General features: G+C 44.2%; 1 protein-coding gene across 2 annotated transcripts in view; it reads right to left on the reverse strand.

The window, feature by feature from the left end:
• SATB2 (SATB homeobox 2) overlaps positions 1-24,338 on the reverse strand; it is a 127,683-nt gene that overhangs the window by 25,040 nt on the left and 78,305 nt on the right. For both annotated transcript variants that reach the window (XM_064718735.1, XM_064718734.1), the window contains 2 exons: positions 16,210-16,422; positions 11,532-11,687 (listed from right to left, as the gene is read on the reverse strand). In XM_064718735.1, coding sequence (XP_064574805.1) covers positions 11,532-11,687; positions 16,210-16,422 — 369 coding nt within the window. The remainder of the gene's footprint in view (positions 1-11,531; positions 11,688-16,209; positions 16,423-24,338) is intronic.

The raw sequence follows: 24,338 nt of genomic DNA on the forward strand, positions 1-24,338 counted from the left end.
CCCCACCACCCCAAGCTGCCATTTGGTCTCGACAAATCTGTGATATATTCTATTTCCTGCAAGTTGGAAAAACTGAACAAGCAACAGTGCTTAGCAAAAACCAGTGTCTCGTCCTCTTCATATACACAGCATGTTCAAAATGCTCAGATATAAGTATTTTTCCTACAGAAAAGCAAAGATGAAACAGAAATGCTCTTCACTTCCATTTCAGAGCCCCTTCATTTCTTCATCCAAGCAAAAGAAAAGGAGACATAACTCCTGAGCCTTGCTAACAATCCTCACTGCAACCTGCAGCCACAGAACCAGAAATTCAACACTACTCCAAATGGCTAGCAGAATATAGTAGCAAGACATCTGATTTGCTGACACTGTGTTGCACTGATTCCCCAGCTCTGAACCCCACTAAAATTTTACATCTTTAAATAATAAAATCTAAGAGAAAATGCAGCCTTACATAAAGGGAACCCTGGAGCATCTAGCACAAAAGCAGAAAACAGGGTCATACAGAAGTTACTAAAGATGTTGAGACATTAGGCAGAGGTAACTCTAAACCCAACTACACATAATAGTAATAGCATATTTTATTTGTGCTGTCTTGTTTAGGGTTAGTTTGAAATGCCTTTAAAAGGCTACTGCTTTGGAAGGAGCTGTAGGACCTCTCCACAGGCACCGACTGCTCAGACCTCTGAGGTGAAAGCATCTGCACTCCAGGAAGAGGAAATATCCCTGAACCCCAGGGGCAAGGACAGCCAAAGGGCAAGAGCTGTTGGGGTGAAGACAGCCCCCGGCGTGTGCCGAGCATGACCCGGAGTGCCCAGCAGGTGAGCCAGGGATGGCGGCTGCTGCCGCTCCTGCAGGGCCTGGGGACACAGCCAGCCCCGTCCTGCCTGCCAGCAGCCGGCCCACCGGGGGCCGGGGACAGTGGCTCCCCTCCTGTGCCTGCACGGGAGACGCAATGCAAATGACAGAAGATGCGAAGATAATGCCGAGGATGCTGTCAACGCGCCTTACTGACTCCTGTCAAAATATTTTACCTAGTAGCTTTATAACCCATCATTTTCAAGCTACAGCTCAGCATTCTGACACCATTTTGACAGGCACCTTACAATACCTAAAAGATAGCTTGATCAATGTTAAAAATGTTTGGTACAAGAAGTAGCCAAAATTGTGTTTTTCTGAACAGTGAGTGACCAGAGCAAGATGAACAGCCGGGTTCATTACCAGCCCACGGGGGGGGGTTTTGGTATTGCCTTTTTGTGTAACAACTTGTAAGGCATTGACAACTTCTACCATGCACTCTAAACCCCACGTATAATATCATAAGCCGTTGTTTGTGTTACTCTCCACTGTGTCTTCTGCCTTCACCCCCCCCAAAAAAGGCAAGATTTGATTATCTCCGCTGCATCAGCCAAGACAGCAACACCAGCTGTTCTCATTGTGCAGCCTCTTCCTCACGGCCTACATGTTAATAACCTGATCATTCCATTTTCTCCTTCAACTGCCGGCTGCAGCACAGCGAAGAGACAAAAACCCAGGCCCATCTGCAGCAGCTGTAGGCACTGAACTGTGAAGCCACCAGGGATTTATAAACTAATCTGTAACACAACACTGCCTTGTTTTTACAAGTGAGAGGCCACATTTGTGCAGACCTGATCTTTTCTTGCAATAAACTTGGAGGGCCGGGGGGTGGGGGGGCAAGGATGAAAACAAGATATATAATAATTTACTTAAGGAAAAAAACCCTCTGTGCTGTATTTTCAAAGTGTTTTGATTGGTATTTGGGCAATCTCTCAGCCAGGTGAAGTCTGCATTTTAATGTGGTTTGGCCACATCCCTTACCCTCAATTGTCCTCCTTCCACAGCTCAGAAATCCCCCCAAACTTGGTCTCTTTTAAAGAAAATACAAGAAGAAAATCTCCCAGCTCTGCAGTGTTTTCTCAGGGGTTCCTCCATATCGAGGAAATAATTTTTGAAACAGAAAATATACCATCTGTAGAAAAAAACAATTCCTGTTGTTCCCTGTTTTCAGTGATCTGAATAAGTCTCCAACTGAACTCTTTCAAGCTGTTTCAAGCAGGTATGTTTACCACCTCCTGGGAGATGCTGCAGCATGAAGACCCATCATGTAGCAAAAAATACAGGATAAGCCCTGCACCTGGTGGAGCTGGAGCCCATTGCTGGGCAGACCTGTGAGAAGATGGGGTGCCTGGCTCTGGCAGAACCCAGGCCCAGCTTGGCAGGGCCAGCTCCCTTCCCAGGGCAGGACCAGGCCGGCCGACGGTGACTGCGGCGCTTTGATTTATCTGTCCCGTTATAATCAGCGCTCATTACAATCACTTAGAGCAACACTACAGGCCTCATTACGGACTAGGCACTCGTTGCCATTAGTCTTTAAGAAGGATAGCGCTCAATTTGCCTGGCAACATGCGAGGTCCTGACCTTGGAGCTATTAGGGAAAAGATTAGACTGCAGTGTGACCATGTGTGCAGACACGAGCAAACCAAATTAATTTCTGGCAAAGGGAGGCACCAGGCAAGGACCGCGCCATCCTGAGGACACCTGAGAACTTCTCCATTCCCCAAAGGAGATAAGCTAATGGCACGTTTAAAGGAGCCTGGTTCTGAAGGTGAAGCACATCCGTGGTATTTAGAGAGATATTAATCCAGTTTCCCCACAAAGTATTTGCTTGGCTGATCAGATTAAGGGATCTAGCCTTCAACAGCACACCCCCACCACAGCAGGCCCCAAGAAATCTGTGATACTTCACAGCCTCAGACATATTGCACCATGTGTACCCAGCTGCTACAATAATTAGCTTATGAATGTATCAGCTGGTTCTGTGATTTTTATAAATAATAACTAACCTACAGAGCAGAAAGATTTCCACGAGCCTAATATTAGCAAGAAATTGCAAGGTGCGCCTAACTGAATTGTCATTGTGCTAAATGCCCTGTCTTCTCTCACGTTGCGCGAGACTGGATCTCCCCCAACACCATTTATAAATATTTATTTTTTCAATGTATTTGTGTCAGCTTTCTTCACAAGAGCCATTATTCGCTCACCCCCACACATACACACGCATACCCACTGCCTGCATGTGTACACTTATCTGCATCAACTCTGTACTTTCGCTACTCTTTTTCTATCCCTTCCTCTCTTTATTCAAGCATTCATTCAAGACCCTCTCTATCCATCTCTGGGGCTGTTTATTAGGCAATAGCTTTGACTAATACGTGAGAAAACACAGCGTGCTGCAGCTTACTCACACGTTCTTTATGGCTGCAAGTAACCGCCTTCCCCATGCACAGATGAAAAGTCTGCATCGGCTTTTTTTAATTATTTATTTAAATAATCTTAGCACGCCATCCAAGAAAGTTTTGCAGTACCAAGCAAAAAAAAAAAAAAGTGTAAATGTCAAATAAAACAGTGACAGATGACAGTATTCTCTATTGAATAGCACCGTTTCTTCGTGCATGTTCAATGAGAACTCATGAATTATTAATACACAAAATCTCCTTTTACTGTTAAAAATCTCAACTTGGCGTTTTTTGGTTACAATTTTTAAATTTTGTTTTATTTATTTCTTTGGGGTCTGTGTATATTACACAGAGCTTTCCAGGAGAATTATTTCGTTTAAGAAATGCTAACATACAGAAACTTTTGGAGCTACAGCCATTCACAGTGATTTTCATCTATAGCTACATTTATTGGCATGAAGAAGGAAAAGTGAAGGAGACACTATCTCACCACCTTTTCCCCCACTCACCCACAGCGTCTGAGCTCACTGCACTGCAAGTAAATACAACTTCTGTGAACATATTCTGAAAAATCAAACTAATACCACACCCCTCCCCAGACCCATAATACACTCTGTTTCTGGTCCTGCCTCTTCTGCACATCACAGGTCTCACTCCACCACACAAACAGCCCCCTTGGCTGCCAGAGCTACCAGAGAGCTTGATACACACCAGTGTCAATATGGGTGGCAGAATCCAGCCCTTAATGTCAGCTTCTAAGGTTCTCAAATGGCAATGTCCTCCATTAAAAATAAGAGGAGGAAAAACAGCACAATTAAAAGATGCTTTTGGCTCTACATTCAGGCACACCCAGGGCTTGTGGTTTCAAGGAATTCTGCTAAGAACTTCCTTTATTTCACCCCAAAACTTCTAGAGGCATCAAGAATGCAGCCCAATTTAGCTCATTAAAGAGAGCTGCAGAGAAGTGGTGGCCTCTATTTTTGTTTTTCTCATGAGACAAGATAAACATTTTCTAAGCATTTTGTTTGATTTAAAAAATAATATCATATTAATGTCCTATTTTTAACCTCTCTGTCTTCCAATCAAATACATTTCCACATAGCTAAGCAAACAACAACAAAAATCTGCAGAAAGCCAGCCATTCCCATTGTGCTTTTATGCTGCTAAAGAAAAAGCATGCTTAGAACAGCAAAGTGTGAGGCTTGGCGCCCTCAAACTCCCTCAAGGACAGCGAGCTGGGGCAGCAGTCCTGAGCCATATCTCTGTCACTTATCCCAGAGCCCTGTTGGCAGCTTGACCCTTTCACTTTTGCTGGGCTTACCCTGGAGCAGGCAGCCAGACGTACCAGACTACAGTAAGGTCAGTTTTCCAGCATGCAGTATAGATGTGCACAAACACACTGACCCCCAAAACTGCTTCCTGCAGAACTGCTGCCCTGCAGCCTGCCAAGGACCACATTTCTGACCAAGGACAAAGAAGGCACATGGGAAGAGCTCAGGCTCACAGTCACGCTGGGGTACAGGTCCATGTTTACACTTTGCCAAAAGCCACTGCAGGAGGTGGCAGTTGGGTGTCCACGGTGACTTAGCCACAGGCAGCTGTTCTGCTCTGAGCATGGATAAACCTGCAGCTTAACTGACCTTGTGTTTCCCTGCACTTACATTAAAATTAATAACAATAATAATGACAATAATAACAATACAGTTAGTTGCCCGCACTGACATTTTCTAGGGTCTCCAGTGAAAGCATGAGTAGGCAAATGAAGAGGTTTTTAGTAAGAGTGATTCAGGAATAAATCTCAAAAAGAAATGTAAAAGGCCGTTTCCCCACCCACATCATCAGTGCAGAAAATGTCAACATATGTGACAAAAGGAAAAAAAAGCAGCAATGATTGACGCAAGTCTTGAAAGATTAGTAAAGAAATGCACTCTTCAGAGAAGGCTCCCTTCCCACATGGGATCACAGGAGTCCTCTGGCCAAACTTCCCCAGCATCTCTTCTCTCTGCTTAGTTTGGGACTCCACAGTGCAAAATGAGCTAGATAATATTCAGCTCTTGTTCCTTAGTCACCAAACTCTCTTACCATGAATCCAATAAGTGTCTATTAAAATAAATAAACCCCCTAATGATTCAAGATAACCTAATCAAGAAAGCTGGAATGGATAAAAGACTAACTGTAATGGAGAGTTCTGTCATGGCTTCAATGAATTCTTGATGAGGCCGGGGGAGGGGGATTGAACCTGAGAAGCTTTACTTGGAGAATTTTGATATAGTTCAAGGTTAATCACTCAACAGTCTGGATTTTCTGAAATGCTTGGTACCTTTCCTCCCCAGAAAGTGCAAAGCACTTTCATGAGGGCCAGTTTCTCACTAGCCTCATAAAGCATGAAATGATTGAAAAAAAAAAAAAAAAAAAGGAATGAGACACGAGTCCTGAAGTACCTTAGATTCATGGGAACACCAAGTCTGCTTAGAGCTCCTGGCCTCAGAGGGAAGGATGCTGTGCACTGAGGAAATATCCAGCATTCCAAGTTCAAACTGGCTTCTCCCCACACTAGAGAGGAAGTGTGGGCTTGTGGTTAGGGCAAGCAGCCCACCAGCAGCTCCTGGGTCTGCCAAGGACTCTGTGAGCAAAGTCCCAGCTCCACAACTGTCCCTTATTCATTCAGCTGCTGAGAGGCTAATGCACTGCTGCAGATGCTGTCACAGAATCACAGATAGTTTAGGTTGGAAAGGACCTTTAAAGGTCTCTAGTCCAACCCCCTTACAATGAGTAGGGTCATTTTCGATAGATCAGGCTGGACTCTGAGCAACCTGAATGTTTAAAGGGATGGGGCATCTGCCATTTCTGTGGGCAGCCTGTCCCAGCGTTTCACCACCCTCATTGCAAAAAGTTTCTTCCTTATATATCTAGTCTGAATTTACTCTATTTTAGTTTCAAACCATTTACTCTTGACCGGTCACAGCAGGCCTGGCTAAATAAGCCCCATTTAAGTACTGAAAAGCTGCAATAAAGGCTCCCTTGACCCTTCCATGTCCAGGCTAAACAGCCCCAATTCTCTCTGCCTGACTTCACAGGAGAGGTGCTTCAGCCGTTTCATCATTTTTGTGGCCCCTTCTGGACTTGCCCCAACAAGCTGAAGTCCCTCCTGGGCTGGGGACCCCACAGCTGGATCCAGTGCTCCAGGTGGGGTCTCACCAGACCAGAATCAGAATCACCTTCCTCAACCTGCTGGTCAAGCTGCTTTGACTGCAGCCCAGGACAGAGTTGGCCTTTTGGGCTAAGAATGTACTTCTGTAGCTCCTTACCAGCTTTTCACCTACCAGCATCCCCAGGTCTTTCTTGGCAGGGCCCTTCTCAATCCCTTAATCCCTCAGCCTGTGCTGATACCGGGATTGCCCTGACCCAGGTGCAGATGACTGTACTTGGCCTTGTCAAATCCCATGAGGTTCATATGGGCCCACTTCTCTTGTCCTGGATGGGGTCACACTGTGATATACAAGTCTGTGAAAAAGAAGCTCTAGTCTAAAGATACATAGAAGAAATTCTAAGCTCAGTCAAGGAAAGAAATGTCTTTCTGCATTTCCTCCATATGTGACAAGAACATCAACATATCAGCACAACAGATATGCCCCACCTGAAGAGATTAAAAGCATCATAAAGAAGGAACTGAGATAAGGCTGTAAGAAGTGCCCTGTATGCACACACTGTACACACTCCACATCTTCACCACCAGCTGCTTTTTCTAGCTGCTGTTCATCATCACTGGAAGCTAATTAGTTTAAGGCCAAAGAAAACACCTATTATAAGCTAAATGGGAGAGAGAAGGCATCCCATCCTATCAAATGAATACAAGGGAATGTAAGTTGGGAAGGAAACAGAGTAAGGGATGAAATTAAGGGTTTCTAAAGCTAATCCTTCCTCAAAGTGCCGCTGCTCATTCCTCTTGCAGCTCCCGTACCTCCCTTTTGGAGGATGAGCAGGAGATAAGGGCATGGGAAGGTAGCCATGGTGTGGAGTCCCACCTAGCCTGGGATCCTGCTGTGGGCTAACACTTTCCTTGGCCAGAGAACTGGAAATGAGGCAGGAATCTTGACATGAAAAAGCAAAGTCAGAGGAAAGGCAAAGAACTATCACAGTGATTATCATTCACAGGCCTGGGGATTTTTTTGCACCACGCTGGCCTCAACTGAAGGGCTTTTCTACCCCCAAACTCTTAACCCTCACCAAGTTTATTGTTTGTTTGCTTTCTTCTCAATAGGATAAAAATATAATACAGAGACTGATCCTTGGTAGCTTAACATTTTTTCAAAGGTTGCTCCAAGGGGTCTCTCTTGCTTTACTGTAGTTCAATTGGAATAGACTCCAGTCTCTTGAAAAGAATTTCAGTTTCAAGGCCATACTTTTTGTTTTCACTGGACTGGTGGAAGTTCCATTTGCCCTTCCCAGGGCTGATCCCCAGCAACATGGTTCCCCATGCCACCCCAGCCTGATTAAGAGTCTCTTGCCCTGGCAGAGCTGTGGGAAGTTTGATCTCCATTTTCATACAAACTCTGCCCTCCCTCAGACTGTCAACAATGGCTCTGGCCAGCAGTGCCCACTGTTTATTTATTTATTTTGATAGTAATTGTTTACTACAAACAGAACTACATTCCTAAACCCATTTTGCAAAGACTAAGAAAAAAAAAATCTGTTGAGCACAGCACAGCCCCTGACAGGACCCTCATTAGCAGAGGTCAAAGGGGTGATGCTGCATCAGAGTCACACGGTCATGGGGAAATGGTTTTCCTGGAGTTGTACTCTAGAGCAGTTGAGGAATTGAATGTAGAAGCCAGCTGTAAAACCAACAATCCAAACACAATCCAAAGTCTCTGCCTGTCCCACTGCCCAGCTCTGCATACACACAGGCCACTAAACCTCTCTGAAAGAGCACACCAGAAACCTGTCTTGTGAATTAAATATAACCAGGGCAGCCTGAAGTGTAGACCAGAGAGTAAACCGTGGTGTTTCAGCCACACTCAGAAACATTCCCAATGTGCTAGTACAGCTCCCAGCTTTAGCCACTAAAAGGGCACTAGCAGACAGTATCCTCGGACAATCCTGCGGTCCATTGGTACATCCCTAACAGCTGACAACTAAAATAGGAGGGCAGCTTTGAAGGATGTGTTGTGAGGGCACTGAGCTCTCAGCTCTTGCTGGCTTAAAAAATACAAAGGGATGCACAGCACTTCAAAAAGGCTAAAAAGATCTAGATATAACTTGCAAGGAATAAAATGCATATTGAGGTGAATAGGTGATGAATAAGTCAATGTCTAAAATTAATGGCTTGAAATCTTTATGAAGATGTATTCCCCTAGAGAATTCTCACCATACCACCTTCGTACCTCCATAAAGCCCTGAAATTTGCCTTTATGTTGACTCGTGAGCTCTGTGATTTGCAACCTCAGTTTCTAGAAACTGCCTTTCTCTTCAGTTGCTGAGACACTGCCATGACTTAAGAATGAAGATGGTTACTTGTTAAATTAGAGATCAATTAACTCCACCAGTAGATGATGCCTCTTGCAATAACTGTTCTCAGTGGGTACCACTCTTCCTGTACAGAGACAGAAGAGGAAACGAGGTCTCCGTAGCCTCTGGATGTTCTCTCGGGTACATGACACACAGCCCTGTGTATAAAATGTCAAAACATCCCTGTCGGAGATTCAGTGCCTGCTAAAACTGTGACGATCTCACAGCACCGTGGATTGCTGTTGACAGAACAGCAGCGCCCAACATAACACATGCCTTGTTAGCAAACTGGAAGCCTCTCAGTAGTCTGGGGTGAGGGAATAATAGAGGAAGCCAACACAACACAAGCCAGGCCTGTGGAGAATAGCAAGTGAACGAACCTTGGCGGAGAGTCCAAGCAAAGCCTCAGACTAGCTCTTTTTTCCCCCCTTTCAAACTCTCTCTTCTGCAAACATGGGCAGTTTTCAATGAGCGCTTCCCACCATGTAACTCAGCTGCTGAAATCAGCAGCATTTTCACCAGAAATTCCCACAACTGGCACAGCTGGCCTGTGCAAAGCACTGGGAACACCCAACTGCTAGTTTGCACACAAGCCAGACCTAAGGCTGACCATGCCATCGTGGCTCTCCCCCATGCAGGCAGCCGTGTCCTTGCTTTCTGGCACTCCTCAGGGCCACAGAGCTCCCCAGCCAGCGGCAGGACATCACAGGCACACCAAGCCAGGTCAGGGGCAGGCACACAGGTGGGCTTTGAGGCAGGGGGTGGCCCTGAACCACTGTGGTTCTTGGCTGTGGCTTCCTCTGTCCCTGCCTTCCAGTGTGGCCATAAACCACTTTCATGCTCCAGCAGAGCGCTATGACATCTCAGCATGGCGAATTCTGGGCCATCCCAGGGAGCCAGAACTGCTTTAGCAAGGCTGAGAAACAAAAGAAACATCAGCCTCAGAAACACTTCTTTATTCGCTGCTGCTGAAGGAACAAAACCTTTATGTGCAGTAACTCTGCTTTAAACAGTAACATTTGTAGATCCTGCTCTTAACCTTTTGCATCTGGTGTTCAAAATCTGCCCTGCTTTTTTTCCACGTGAAAGACTACAGATCTTATTTTTGTTTTGGCGCTGGTGTGCAATGCTGCCAGAGAAGTGCACTCAAGCTGGCACAGACCAAAGCTGGTGAGCCACCCAAATTATTGTTGGGTGGTTCAGTCCCTCTCTATTTCAAGAAGCCTCTGGGTATAATGACAGGAAGCTTGCAGGCAATTTTAAGCCAAACCTCAGAGAGGCTGGCATTCGGTCTGTGTTAAAACACTCCTTATTAAAAGCTGTCCAGTCCGGATTCTGGGTGGAACTTTGATATCTGCATGGAGCAAAGAATAAGGGGCACGTTTGCAAAATCAATTGTGCAGTTTTTATATTTACTGCACGTTTACCACATATGTCATTTATTACACAGTGGAAAACCGTTAAATGCACAGTAGTTGTGCCAAGTGGCATTATGCTTTTAACAGCTTTATTCGTTTAACAGCTCCAGTTCTCATTATATTTTGCCATGTGGTACATGAGATTTTTATGCATTTAACAGTTTAAGAGGGTTCCATGGTATTTTCCTTTTATGTATTTCATACTGAGCCTGGGATTTAGTTTGGGGAGTAGAAGGACTGTAACCCCTTTATCCTGACAAGAGAAAGCAACATGCAAAGAAAATAAATGATTACATTAAGAAGGAAAAATTAATCAGATCTCCATGAGTCAGGACACAAATACCTGTAAGAAGGACAAGGCTTTCCCATGTGCTTTGATAGCCTTTGATGCTTTCTTTATATGCCTTTCAACTGCTTATTTTACATCTGCTTTAATGACTATAATGTTGTTTCCCTGAATAGAGGGAAGTGTGTGTTTTTCAGAGTGCATGCACCTAGATACTTCTATCCCACTTTCTCATTGTCATGTGCACATTTGTGCATTTTTTGTGTGCATATTGATGCCCTCTCCTTGCTGAACTGAATCACTTCATCCAGGATCAGAAGCAGCTATTTTCACTGAGTAAACAATTCCTTCCAACAACCTCCAATCCACTTGCTGCCCTTCAAAAAAATCTGTCCTCCTTTCCACAAAATCCCTTCTGGTGCATTATATTTTTTTAAAGAGCTGGATGAAATTTTTAAATTAATGGATTCTCTTCAAGAATTTCACCCCAACCTAGGTATGCTCGCATGTATTTTTTACACCCAAGGTAGAAATGAATCCAGCAGAACTCACTGCAGTGCCTTCTCATGCCTTTTTGTAAAAATGATTGGATCCAATGTGAATTATTCACATGGCAATACCGTATGCAGCACATACAACATGCTAAAAAGGAAACACCTGCCTAATATTGCCTTCCCTCAGTTAACCACTTGAGAAAGCAATTTCATTACCTGCTGAATGAGTAGGATACCACCATTTTGGAAGTTCCTTGTCCTGCTAGCAGAGGTGTAAGTTATATACCACACATGGGAAAAGACAGACATGTTTGTACAAAAAGGGAGAAAAAGCTTGGCTGTGAACTGACCCTTTCCTCAGCCACTTTTAAAAGGGAAAAGGAAACCACTTAAGCAGGCAAAAGCCAAACATGACAGGTTCCCCAGAGATGAAAATTATTATTATGGTAGGAACAGATGTAATTTTATTGGTAGGAGGAAGAGATGGATCTAGTCCCAAACCCAGAGCCTGCTTTAAAAACAAAACCCCACAAAGCCCCACAACAATGAAATCCCCTATACCACTCACCTGACTTTTATTGGCAGCCACTTTGGCAAACAGAGCTTGAGATACCTTGGCCCTTTTCATCTCCTGTTGGATCTCATCATAAATGGCAGCTGTGATGTTGACGTTGGCGCTGTCCGCCTTAATGGGGAGGTCTGTTGTTGGTGTCGAGGTTTTGGCCTACCAAGAGACCATGAAAATAATAATTAAAAAAGTGCTGCTTTCAGCCCAGCCATCTGTGCAGAAATTATCAAAGGATTTCAGTCAGCTGATGCCAAACTGCATTAGCTACAGAGGGACACTTCCTGTCCATTATTCTAATCAGGTTAATTGTGATTGGAAATAATTGCAGTGCATTCCTATAGGACATGCAAGGCCCTGTCAAGCCTCCCCCTCTCCCTCTCCCAGCATGTTTATTGAGCAGCTCAACAACAGGATAGGTAGCTGGGGCACTGGGCTGCAGGCACACACTGACATTGGCTTTGCCAGCCAGCTACTGCAGCACAGCCACCAGGCTCTACCTTCTCCCCCTCTCTCTAGAATGGGCCTACACCTTGGAAGAAGAGCCAATTCTCCCAGAAAAAATGAGTAAATGGGTAGAGGTCTCTAAATAATAAATTATTACTCAATTTAATGCACTCCCTCAAGTCTCCCTCATCCTTTATTAAAACTATACATATGTCATTTGAGTATGTATGGTTTCCCAGCCTTATCATCATTATGCTAGCCAGACCGTCACCTAATTTCACCTAGGAAATCAGTGGAAATGAAAAAAAAAATCATTTCATAAAGCTGGGCTTTGGCATGCCTTTGATGTGCTGCCCTCATTCTCCTAAACTCATATTGAGATTTTGTGTATTCCACTGCACTCCTTTTAATTGAATGATTTCCCATCAGCTTCTGTGACAAATGAAGGACAATAACGGACGCTGCCAGTGCTTTCCCTGGGCTGGACTACCCCTGCAAGGCTCCTGTCAATACAGCTCAGAAGACTGCTACAGGATGTCCATTTTCAAGCCCCCTGGACTGGTGGTCCCCAGAATGCACTGGCAGGAGAGGGAGTGGCGGCAGCGTGCTGCTCACTGAGTGTGTCTCCCTTGGAGACAGATCTCATTTACTTTCCTGGGCTCAAAGAAGAAAGATACCAGGGCTGATCACTGCACCCCTTAACCTTTTAAGGGAAACATGGGTTACTGATACAAAATCTCTGTTCTGTCTTGAAACATAGAGGTCTTAGGAAAGCACACAACCTAAATGCAAAGCTCACAGCTCCCAACAGACCCAAATCACCCGTACATCCCAGTGACCCTCATATTTGGCCCAATTTTGAACCTTTTCAGATGGATCCCATTTTTGTGTCAGAGTGGAAGTCTGCTAGAATATGTCTAATGCTAATTTTTAACTAGGCAGACATGCTCAAATGTTTATTTGTTAATAGGGAGGTTAACTAGGCAAAACCAAACCTTCAGAACTTCTTCTGTTTTGTTGTCCTCCAAATCTTCTTCTTCCTGACATGTCTTCTGCATGGAGGCCACATTAATAATTGAGCCAAAGTCAGTCAAGATAACACACTAGACTAATCACTCTTCCTTACGACTTTGAGATAAAGCCTTAACCAACCTGTGTCTTCTCCCCTTCCAAGCTCAGCAGGCACTGCTCTGGGCTTGCTCCCTGCCTGTCGCAGGCAGGACGCACACAGAAAGGGTGTGAGATTTCCCTGTTCCCTGAGGCCAGCCCCGTGTGCAGGCAGAGACAGCTGGACAGCAGCTGGGGCAGAGCAGGGCCACCATGGCCCAGGAGGCCAGGGCCAAACCACTGCCATCCACAGGCCATGAGCTGGGATGTGCAACACAGGGACCCACAGGGACACCCTGCTCTGAAATCCAATGCTTACAGATAGGTGAGAGTTAGGGCAATTGTGGGAAATGTAAGAAAACAACAAAGAGTTCATGGAAAGGAAAAGGACTGTCCAAGTCTGTCAGGACTGATTTAATGGAGATTTGTCGGGTATAAAAGTCTTCCCAGGCCCTGGAGCCTTTGGCTAGCCCAGCAGCTGAGGTCACCATGGCCTCAAAGGCCGTTATGGATGTCTGAGATCCTGAGAAGAACAAATTAGCATGTAAAAGAAAGATTTAAAATATAAGTCCATCCTGCATGGGTCTCCTACACACTTCTAGGTCCACAGGCACATGTCAGGAAAAAGCCTGCCCTGCACACCCTGAAAGCAGCTTTTTTATTTAATCACCAAAATAGGAAGGGCAAATACCAACCAAAAGTCAGTAAAATAAAGTATTTAATGTTAGAAGTCTAGATTCAAAGCTGGTCTTGATATTTAGAAGGAGTTTGACACTATTGAAACATCTTATTGCCAACAGCGGGGAAAAAAAAAGTGTTTGCAAACCACAGTGCTAAGAGCACTGCAACCCAGCCCCTTACTGCTGGGGTTCTGTGTGCATACAACAACTCCCAACAGCTCAGAGCATCTTCCCCACAGCAACTGGACTCCATTTTCTGGATTCATCTCTCATTCTCCCCTTGAGGCAGGTCCTGAGCCAGGGCTACCACAAAAGGGTGGCTTGGGGCTGGCTCAGAGTCAGGGAGAGCTGAGCTAGGTAACTCTGCACGCCCTTACAGCTGCCTGTATGCCAGCCCCAGCACGAGCACTTCCACAGGTATCTGCCATTCCTCTCCCACCCAGCACGCTCAATCCCAAAAGCCTTGCTGCAGGGTATTGGTATCTATGGAAACCATGCTTCCAATTGCCATTCCATCACCTCCCTGGCACACTGACACAGTTCCTGCAAGGCTGCTTCAGCTCCTACCCCTGCTGCCCCAGAGCACCCCAGAGCTGCAGGGCAGGCTAGGGAGCTGCCTGGGGAGCTGCTGCTGCCTGCGAGGACGGCGTTTGTCTCTCAGAACTCAGAGCAGGCATATGGGGAAGCGCAGGAACCGTGCTGCCTGCCCGGGAGCTGGGAAGAGCCTCATTTGCAGAGGTGTCCAAGTTGTCAAAACAGCACCTGTGCTGACTGGTGCTGGCCCTCTGAGGGCTGGGGAAATGTTACACAGCGGGCACAAGGCAAGCACTGGGTACACAAACCTTTGTGTGCTGCTTTTGCTGATCAAAAACCTCACAAAATTCTGTTGGATTCTTTGAGCTGAAATAAGGCAAATATACGCTGGTTTATACTTCTAGACTATGGTTTTCTAGCAACATTTAGCTCTTACAAAGGCAGGCAAAAAAATCCATTACTTTAAATCATGCCCTAGCTGCGGCTAGAGCATGGGAAAATGGCATATTTCAACGCAGGAACAAAATGGGGCAAGAGATCCCATTTTTTTTTTCACCAGATTGCATCTAATCTCTCAATTTTCTTTTGGTGCTTGATTCTAGTACAAAACCTACTGCAATAAATGTATGCAGGAGTAAGCTATTTCTTTAATGAATCGATACCAATGCAAAAAGTGGCTACACTATTTAAATAGTAAAATAGTGTACCCCTCTATATATATTTATTTTCACCTAAAGGTAACTAAAAAAGATAAGGAGAATACAATGAGTTTCCCATGTAATGAAAATTCAGTGCCAAATTTGGGATGGCAGGATAAGCTTGCTTTCAGTGAAAACAGTTCTTTATATCACATATTCGGTGAAGTGCACCTACATGTCTGGGTTAAACTGAACCACCTCAACAGTTTCTACAAAATCAACACACCTTCTGTAAGGATGGTCTGTTTGAGTGTAACATTTCACTCTCCCAACAGTGCTTGTTTGCTTACTTTTAGCAGCTGTGACTAGAGAATTCAATGAGAAGTGATCATTGATATTATTAGAAGGGTTAAACAGGCCTATTTACTAAAGATCAGTTAAGTGCTAGAGCTGACACATCATGTCTGTACTGTTAGAAACTTCAGACTCAAGTTAATCAAATGTCATGACAGGAATTCATCAGCAGCCCTGTGCAAGCACCCTCACTTTGCAGAGTACATGTGTAGGACTGCATCAGCCTGGTACAAGGTGGGGTGACTATTACAGTGTAGTTTGTGGATGCTCCCTCTTAGTGCAACCTACCCAGGGAAGAGTGGGCAGCAACAGCACATTAATAAACACATGCAGTTAAGTGAATGAGATAACAGCTGCTTGGGAGCTGTAAGCATCATCTTCCTTCCCAGCACGCCATCCATCTCCACTTTCTGTACCTAAATATTTACTTGTAAAAACCTCTAACACAGGGACCATGATTTCCTATGCAGAATATGGAGCACAGTATTTTCTAACATCTATCTAATGCACTATCGACCTCTGTTCACTAGACACTTTTATGGCAACATATATGAACCAGAAGCCCAGAAATTCCCTGTGCTCTAAAGAAGGTAATCAACACAGGTAAAAAGCTACATGCACTGTCTTTCCATAATATATTCCATAATAGCCATTTAATGGACATATATCAACAGCCTGTATGTAATGCCCACATGCACTAACATTACATACTATTTTGCCTTATGGCGTTGATTAAAGATAGAATGATCATCACAGTGTCTTGCTGACATCCACTAAATGTCTCTTAACAGCCACTCCAAAACCTTACAAAAGATTTTCCACAACTCATCTGGGCAAGGGGAGCAACAGACAGGGCAAGGATGGAAAGAAACTCCTGGAATTATCTGGACAACAAACAGGCAGGAAGGGATTGCACCTTACCTGGGGTGTTCTGGAGGAGCTTGGGCTGCTGGCAGCTGAAGACACCATGCTCACGTTTGGGTTCATACTCCTCTCTCTCTCATCCTGATAGATACGATCCCGCTCCGCGTCAGGCAAGTTGAGGAAATTCTGCATTGCCCGTAAGTTTACCAGGAGGGACTGGGAAGCTGTCCTAGGGTCTTCTTCTTTACGCAGGATCTCTGACAACAAACCCTGGTTTAAAAAAAAAAAAAAAAAAAAAAAAGCCAGTCATGCGTTGATGGGTTTCTTTGGTTTTTAAAAATTTGTTTAGTGTAACCAGCTGGGTTGCAATACTGAGAATCTACATCAGAATCTCATGGGCTCTCCCTGAGGGGATATTTTGTAGGAAAGTGTTTGTCTTCTGGGGGCTGGGGTTTATTTTGGGACTGTCCTATTCTGGCACAGTAATAAGCTTCTGAGTACGGAGATACTGGATAGGAAGGTAGGTGCACTGGTTAGAAGAAATTGCAGCTATCACCAGGTGCTTGCTGCAAATATTTTAGGAGCTGTTAGATCTCTCTCTCTTTTTCTCTTTTTACTTGAAGCTGGGAACGCTTGGCAATCCTGTTCATTTTTGACAAATCTGCCAAGGTTGGTAAATTTAGTTTCGACATTTAAACAGTGCAGGAGGTTTATAAAGAAAAATGTTTGGCTGGGTTTTGATGTTACAGTCCGCTCATTTCAGTTTGGACAGTCATTTCTGAAAGGAGAAAAATGAAGCAATAATAAAACCTTCGAATCTAGCTTCAGGGATTTAACCCATTCTTTCATGCCTCATTTTAAAATACCACAGGCTTCACATTGCAACTGTGAATGAACACCATATTAATCTAGGTTTTACAAAAGCCATTACACAGTATTTCTAAAAATTAAAGAGTAAAAAAAATAAAAGAATTGGAGAGATGAAAATGCCATTAAAAGAGGCTTACATCTAATGATGGGATTAAATTATGTGTAAGAGTATGCACTCACACTCAATGGTTCCATGGATTATCTAAAAGTTAAAGGCACAGCACACAAGTCTGGATCAGGGCACACAGAAACTACCAAGGACACAGCGTGTGCCACCAGCTTCCCCCAGGCACCCCCTCATATCCCCACTTCACAATTGGGACTTCATTCCAAACAGCAAGAACAGCGAATTTCTGAACTATTCCTGTTTTAATGTACTGGAGTGCAAGGAAGGAGAGAGGGAGCATTTCTGTCCATCAAGGCTACTTACATCTTAAGGTAACATATCAAAATGATATCTTACTGTTAACATGCAATTGTGCTCATTATTCCAAAACGCTATTCTGCCAATCTGCTTCCCTGAGCCAGGTGACACTGCTCCTGCTCCCCTGTCACCCGCAGGCTGCGCCGCTGCTCCCAGCAAGGCCGGCCACAGAAGCCCTGTGAGATCCCAGTGGGAGCTGGAGGGCTACCCTTGGAGGGCTCCTCTGCTCTGGGAGAGGAGCACTTCAGCAGCACAGGGACCCTGCAGGCCCCGACACGGCCCCGCTGTGGCTGCTGACATGAGTGTTTGCAGTTACTTCACAGCCAGGACCCAGGCAAGGGTCCAAGGACAGGCAAGGCTTACTCCTTTCTTGTCAGAAAAATGTTACTAGAAAGCAGTCACATACCCCAAGCCCTGTAGTATTTAGTTTTCATTTATTTTCTTCCATATCAGACAGCCTCCTTCAAAAGGCCTGGCTAAAAGCACTGTCACTACAGTTGGCCAATTAACCAAACAACAACATTTTTAGTATAAACTGACCTTATTTACCAGTCTTCCTGACAAAACCAACTGACAAATATATGATATACCTGTACCTGCATTTATCTGCTATTCAACACCTATACTAAAATACACATGTTGAAACCTCTACTTCAGCAGAGTTTCTACCACAAGTGCTCTAAGCAAGTTCCACACACAACCTGAAGGTAGGCTCCATATTTTCAGCTTCTCATCTATATAATCAAGCTGAGACACTCCCAATTACGTTTTTCTGCAATGATCAGTGTGGGCACCAGAAGGACTGGAGCTGGGAATGGAAGCATGGTTATCACCACTCAGAAGTGGGATGTGAGAGAGAAGCTGGCCGGTGAAAAAGGTCTTCTTAGAGAAGCCAAGGACTTTTTGAAAGCCAAGCCATTTTGAAAAGCTTTCTAAAGTTTAAAGGCTCATAGGCTGGGAGAGGTTAACAAAAAAAGTACACACAGGAGCTTGAAGCGACAACCTGTGTGATTCCAAGACCGATGCAAGTCCTTATTAAAATTTCCCCTAAAGTCAGTGAAAAATTCTTTAAATGAAGTAAATAAAGGGAGTATTGGTTCCACTAATTCTCTAAATTTCTAATTCCCTATGTCTTTGAAAGGAAATGTATGTAAAACTTCTTTTTAAAAGAAAACCAGAACTTCAAAAATTGATGAGTTCAGTATGAAAGAAAGGGACCTGAAAGCTAATGGAGCTGACTCTGAAACAGTTTTTTTCTACCTCCTGTTTTAGCCTCACTAAATTTATGGTCCAATTTCAAAAATGGAGAGCAGAAACATACGTGAAAGCATGCCAGCAATTACTTTTCCATGCAGTCATAGACTCTGCATGTAAATCAGAGGCTCACAGGTACAAGTGGCTTGCTCATGGCACTAAGATGTATCTCAGTGCCTGAGATACCAACCCTTGTGCTTGCAGGCTCTGATTTATTACCACCAACAACTTTTCACGCTCTAGATTCGGTGCCTGCGCTGCTGCTCCCACGAGGGTCTCAGCCTGAGCTGCTAGAGGGACACAGCAGCATTTTGCAGCACGCCTGTTCCATCAGCAGGCTGGGAGCCTCTCCTCCTAAGGCAGGCATCTGCTCCAGGGCGGACTGACTTGCTGCTTCCCCAGCAGCCCTGCTCCCCATGCCCTGCTCCAGGCCCACAGGTAGGAAATCTGGCTGCCAAGAGGGTTTTTCTGCAGCTCCTCTAAGTCCTTTGGCAGCTTAGGAACCATGTAAACAGCAGGAGAGCTAATAAGAAAACTGACTCATGAGGGACAAATCTCGTGTCCTCCTGCAAGCGAAGATAAACAACAACAGTGGTAAACAGCAGCAGCAGATAGCTGAGTGATAGGGGAGGATAATAAAATAAAGTGTCTTGAGAGCAATAGCGTTGACAATAATATAATTCTGAGCTACTGAAGTATACGCAAACTAACCAGCGAGCAACATTATAAAAAATAAAGTGATATTAAATAATCTGTTCAGCCTTTTTGTCACCTGCAACAAATTAGGCTTTCAATATGCAAAACATCTTCCTTCCAGAAAAACAAATGATCATGATTTCATTTAATTGTAATTTAATGAGGCATAATGTATTTTTTAAAGTGATATACACCAGGTGTGTGGTGAGGAAACTGGCCCAGCCAGACAAACCCTACTGTTTCTATTTTTGAGAAAGCCCTAAAGCCAGCCAGAGACTGTTTTCATTTCTCCAAATTATGTTTCTACTGGAGGGGGTGAGGGAGGGAAACCCACAGCATTCATGGATTTCTTATAAAATTCCATTGGCTAAATTAACTCATTCCGACTTACTTACATCTCACGTATTAAAAAATAAAAAAATTGGCAGTTTGCAGAGTAACCAATTCTGCAAACCTAAAAGATCATCTTCAGGGACTAGAAAGTGTCAGTATAACTTTAAATAGCTAAACAGATCTTCTACATAGAACATAGCTCCCAGGATACATTTTAGGACATGTAGCTTGATAATATCTTTGCTTTTCCACTCCTCTGCATCATTTTTAAACCGGCTGCTGAAGAGGCAACTGATGAAGTTTAATGTTCACACAGGCTGTGCTTGCAAACGAGGGGTGTGATCGCCCTAAGACAAGGGCTCTGCACAGCCTGGTTTACCCTTGGAACTTGCGCTATTTTTAAAATTACACACTGGATCCATAATTGACTTTAAGAAAATAATACCTGTGGTGGAGTAAAAAGCACATTTCCAATCAAAACAAAAAAGTCACTCCATCTATTTAAGGCAGGAGTAATTCTGACCATGTTTTCTCAAACTAGCTGAAACGCAGTCCCCTCGGGCCAGCAAAGTCACTGTCACTTTGCATTTTTCTATGAAACCCCATTTGTGAACTTCTTTTATTTTTATTAACTACAGCATTTCCAGGACAAACAATCCAAACCTCACTGGCACCTAATCTTTTTTTAAGCAGTTTCTGAGAGACGATGCAGTGCAATGTAGAGCAAATGTTATTCCATGTGACTCCAACACCCAGAGGACCAAACTGACCAACCTCTGAGGCAAACACAGGCTTGACCAAAGCACACAGAAGGTGAGCAAAGCCTCGGTGCCCTCCTCCCAAGGGGCTCCTGCTCAGGCCTGGAAAGGGTGGCAGGGAGAGCTCAGTGGGACAGCAGACTGCACTACCAGTGACCAAAGGCAGGACAATTTTGCAGTGGAACTTTGGAAAAGCAATCTGGCTGGGGGCGAGGCCGTGCTGCTGGAGTGCAGCCCAGGCACTCGTGTCCTCGACGTCCAGGGCCATGGGGCAGCAGGAGATTCCCAAGCACTGGACAGGGCCTCACACACATCACGTTCCATGACATGCATGGAAGTCATGCTCTCCCTCTTACTGACCTAAGCCATCTGACTACAAAACCAGGCACTAATGTTAAAGAGGTTCAGAATAGGCTTTGGACAATCAAAACACTGGCCAAGGCAAAAATTTAAATAAACCCAACTAATGTGCTAAACCTCAGTTTATATGTTCTGTATAAGGAAATTATATATATGAAAGACTGAAAAAGCATAAACACTTTTTCAGACTTTCAGTCTATTTGTGCCTCTCCATACTTCAGCTATGGCCAAGAGCAACAGAGAAAATGCTGAAATACCAGAAAAATATTGCTTCTGCAGTGCTTAAAGTTCCAAGTATTTTTAAGCCCTGCACTTATACTGACAAGTCTCAATAGAAAAGCTATTCTGCTTTCCATCAGGGATAGATGTGACCCTCAGCAGGATCAGAAAACATAGAGATTTATTATATTTCAACATCTGGATCTTAGAGGTCAGTGATGTCAACCTGTCCATTCTCAGCACACAAGGCCTGTTTCCAGCATGGAAGGCAGCACCCAGGGAAACACTGGTTAGCTACACGTTTCTACCAAACTACATCATAATTGTACCAACAAACTTGATTTTGCCAGGTTAAAATGACCATTTATATTTACAGCTGTCTGCTACTTGCAGTTGCAATCGGGAGGCAGCAGGCCAGTCCAGGAGCTCTGCAGCAGAAGCACTGACTTCTCACAACCCTTCAAGGAATAAAGCATTTCCATCTGCTGTGTTTTTCTCATTTCAAGGCAGGATTTTACCATGACATCTCTCTGCCTCTCTGCATTTACTCCAGGTCTCACCTTAAGAACAAGATACATTCAGCAATTCTGAAATACTTCTCTTTGCCTCTAAGTATACAGCACTCACCAAGAGCCTCTATATGAAGTACCTGTAGGCTTCTTAGGACTCGCGCTCCTTTTCCAATGCTCACTGCTTTGTTTCCATTCCTTTGCATCTTTTTCTAATTCCAGCTAGGATATGAAGCAGAAGTGCTGGAAGTCTATCAGAAATGCTTATCCTGGCAATGTGTCCAGTCCAATTTTGCTGAACAAAATTGCTTTAGATAATCAGTGGAAAAATTTGAGTGGTTAGCCAAACCAAGCACCTTCATATCCATTCTGTCATCATTTCCATCAGGAAAAAAGGGGTTTTGTATCCTGTTCCCTGACCAGCTCTTCTTCAGAACTCGAAGGACTCTGACTGAGACTAACTCTTCATGAATGGGAGACCAACAGTCAAACACACCATACACTTCATCAATCCTTCATTTAGAAGAAATCTTCTGATCTCCAGATTCAGTGCCTACAGCCAGAGTATGAGCCTTGCTCTTAAACTCATTTAACTAATGCTAAAATGCATACATCTCAGGAGAGAGCTGCTTAGGCACAAAGCATTTAGAGGCTGATTTGAATAAAACTTATACAGGGTGCAACAATGACAATTTGATTTTTATTATTAAAAATGAAGTGTTTAAGTCCTCAAAGAAAACGGCTTTATTGCATTAGTTTAATAAAGCCTCTTTTTTATTATAGTATCTGTTTTTATGAGGGAAGACAGGATATGCATGCGGATCTAAATGTGGATGCATGAGGAAAAGGAGGCAGAGAAAGACCAACCACCTGCAGTCACAAAGTGTCATCATTTATATGACATGCATGTCAGACCTTTATCCTGAAATAAGCTGGGAAATGAGCAAAGGCACACAGCTTGTGCACACTGTAGATCTGTGCCTTTGCTTCCAAGGCTCAGGACTCCTGTGCATCAGCTGAGCAGGCAGCAGCCACCTCCTACAAGCACTCGTTCTGAAAGCCTGACTCACATGCTACTTAAGATCTTTTCATTCAGCCTATTGAATACAATTAAGTTAATTGAAACTGAAATTTTGGGCAGTGCAAAACCCACTGTTGGAACAAATATCCCATGTACCAAAAATCTGCAATTTATTAAAGTAAGCACTTCCCTTACAGACTGCCCTCCTTCCTACAAGTACAACAGAACACTGCTTGTGCCACATCACACCCAAGAATAAAACAAGCAGGCAGCATGAAAGGGTTTCATGCTATAAGAGAGAGTTTTCTATGAGGATAAAAACCAACAAAAACTCCCCCCAAAAACCCAAACCAGAAGCCTGGCTAATTGAAAGTCTGTGCACAATGGGGCAGACACCACAGCAATGAATGCAGCATGACTGTCTCACTAGATACCAGGCAGAGAATTAAAGCTCCTTGTGTTCCTCTCATTTGAGTTAAAGGGAAAATTATTTGCAAAAGGAATTCTGCCCAGGATTTGGCTCACAAGCAAATAGAGGTGGAAGAGTCAGTTATTTCAACAAACCATATTTCTGGTCTTAATGCCTTGTAGAGGACTCTTTTCTGAACCCATTCCTGTTGGGGGAATTTTGCCAAAGAAAGCAGAATTAAAACAAGGAGTCACAACCCACAGCCTTACTTCCTTAGCAACCACACTCCTGCAGTCAGAGCCCCCAAACCCTCTTAGAGGTGACCAGTGACACCTTTGTATGCCAACAGGGGTGTCACTGGTCACCTATAAGAGGGTTTGGAGCACGTATAAGAAGGTTTATAGCACCTATAAGAGCTATTTCCCTCTTCCTCATTGTGGAACCCTGGACTTGCCTGCAGTTCCACCAGAAGTTGGGGCAACACCCAGCATCAATCCTGTGTTCCCCTATGCCTCAAACCACACCTTGCAGCCAAGGTGTGACCAAATCCCTTGACCATGGAGGATCAGTGCTGCTTATTTCATCATAAACGTCATGACATCTGAAGCTGGTGGAGTTTCCTCCTCTTCAGGCTGTTACTTCCTTTCATCCAAAGAAAGTGGGTGGCACCAGCTACCCAGGCAGGAGCTGAGCTGGGTGTGCGCAGCTTTCCCATCTGCAGGCTGGGAAGCCAACACTCCCACATGGAGCTACTCAGGGCAGGAAGGAGGGAGCAGTGCTCTTTGGGAAGAAAGTTACAAGCAGCCTGGACACGATGGTGTTTTTATCCAGATCTCTTTGTATCTGGCCCCACAACAACTTGATTTAAAAAGCTCAGATTCAAGAATATTTCCAGTTTCAGAGGCTGTTCAGTTAAACAAGCACTGGCCACTCGCCCAAACATTTTACTAGTTTTGGCTATTGTATCACAACATTGGCAAAAAAAATATGCTTGATAAAAGAGAAAGATACAAACTGAAACACTCCTCCAGTCTGTAGGCTTTGCAGTCCACTGCGCACTCCCAAGGAGAGCAGCAATTCACTGATCAAGTGATTTAAAATTGTCTGGATTCTTTACAAACAGCCCAACAAACTATCCTGACTACAGCTCCAAGAGCCTGCAGCAAAGAGGAATGCTGAGCAAACGAGGACAAGAATAGTATGTTCATTTTCTTTATGCAGAATAGGATTCAAATTACCTATCTTCCAGGTTGCATTTTCAACAGTGGGATCACTTCAGCCGCTCCAGATATGCTGAAAAGCTTTCCAGCAAAGGACAAGGTGCATTTTCATG

The sequence above is a fragment of the Zonotrichia leucophrys genome, chromosome 7 (genome assembly GCF_028769735.1).
Source record: "Zonotrichia leucophrys gambelii isolate GWCS_2022_RI chromosome 7, RI_Zleu_2.0, whole genome shotgun sequence".
Classification (NCBI taxonomy): Eukaryota; Metazoa; Chordata; class Aves; order Passeriformes; family Passerellidae; genus Zonotrichia; species Zonotrichia leucophrys.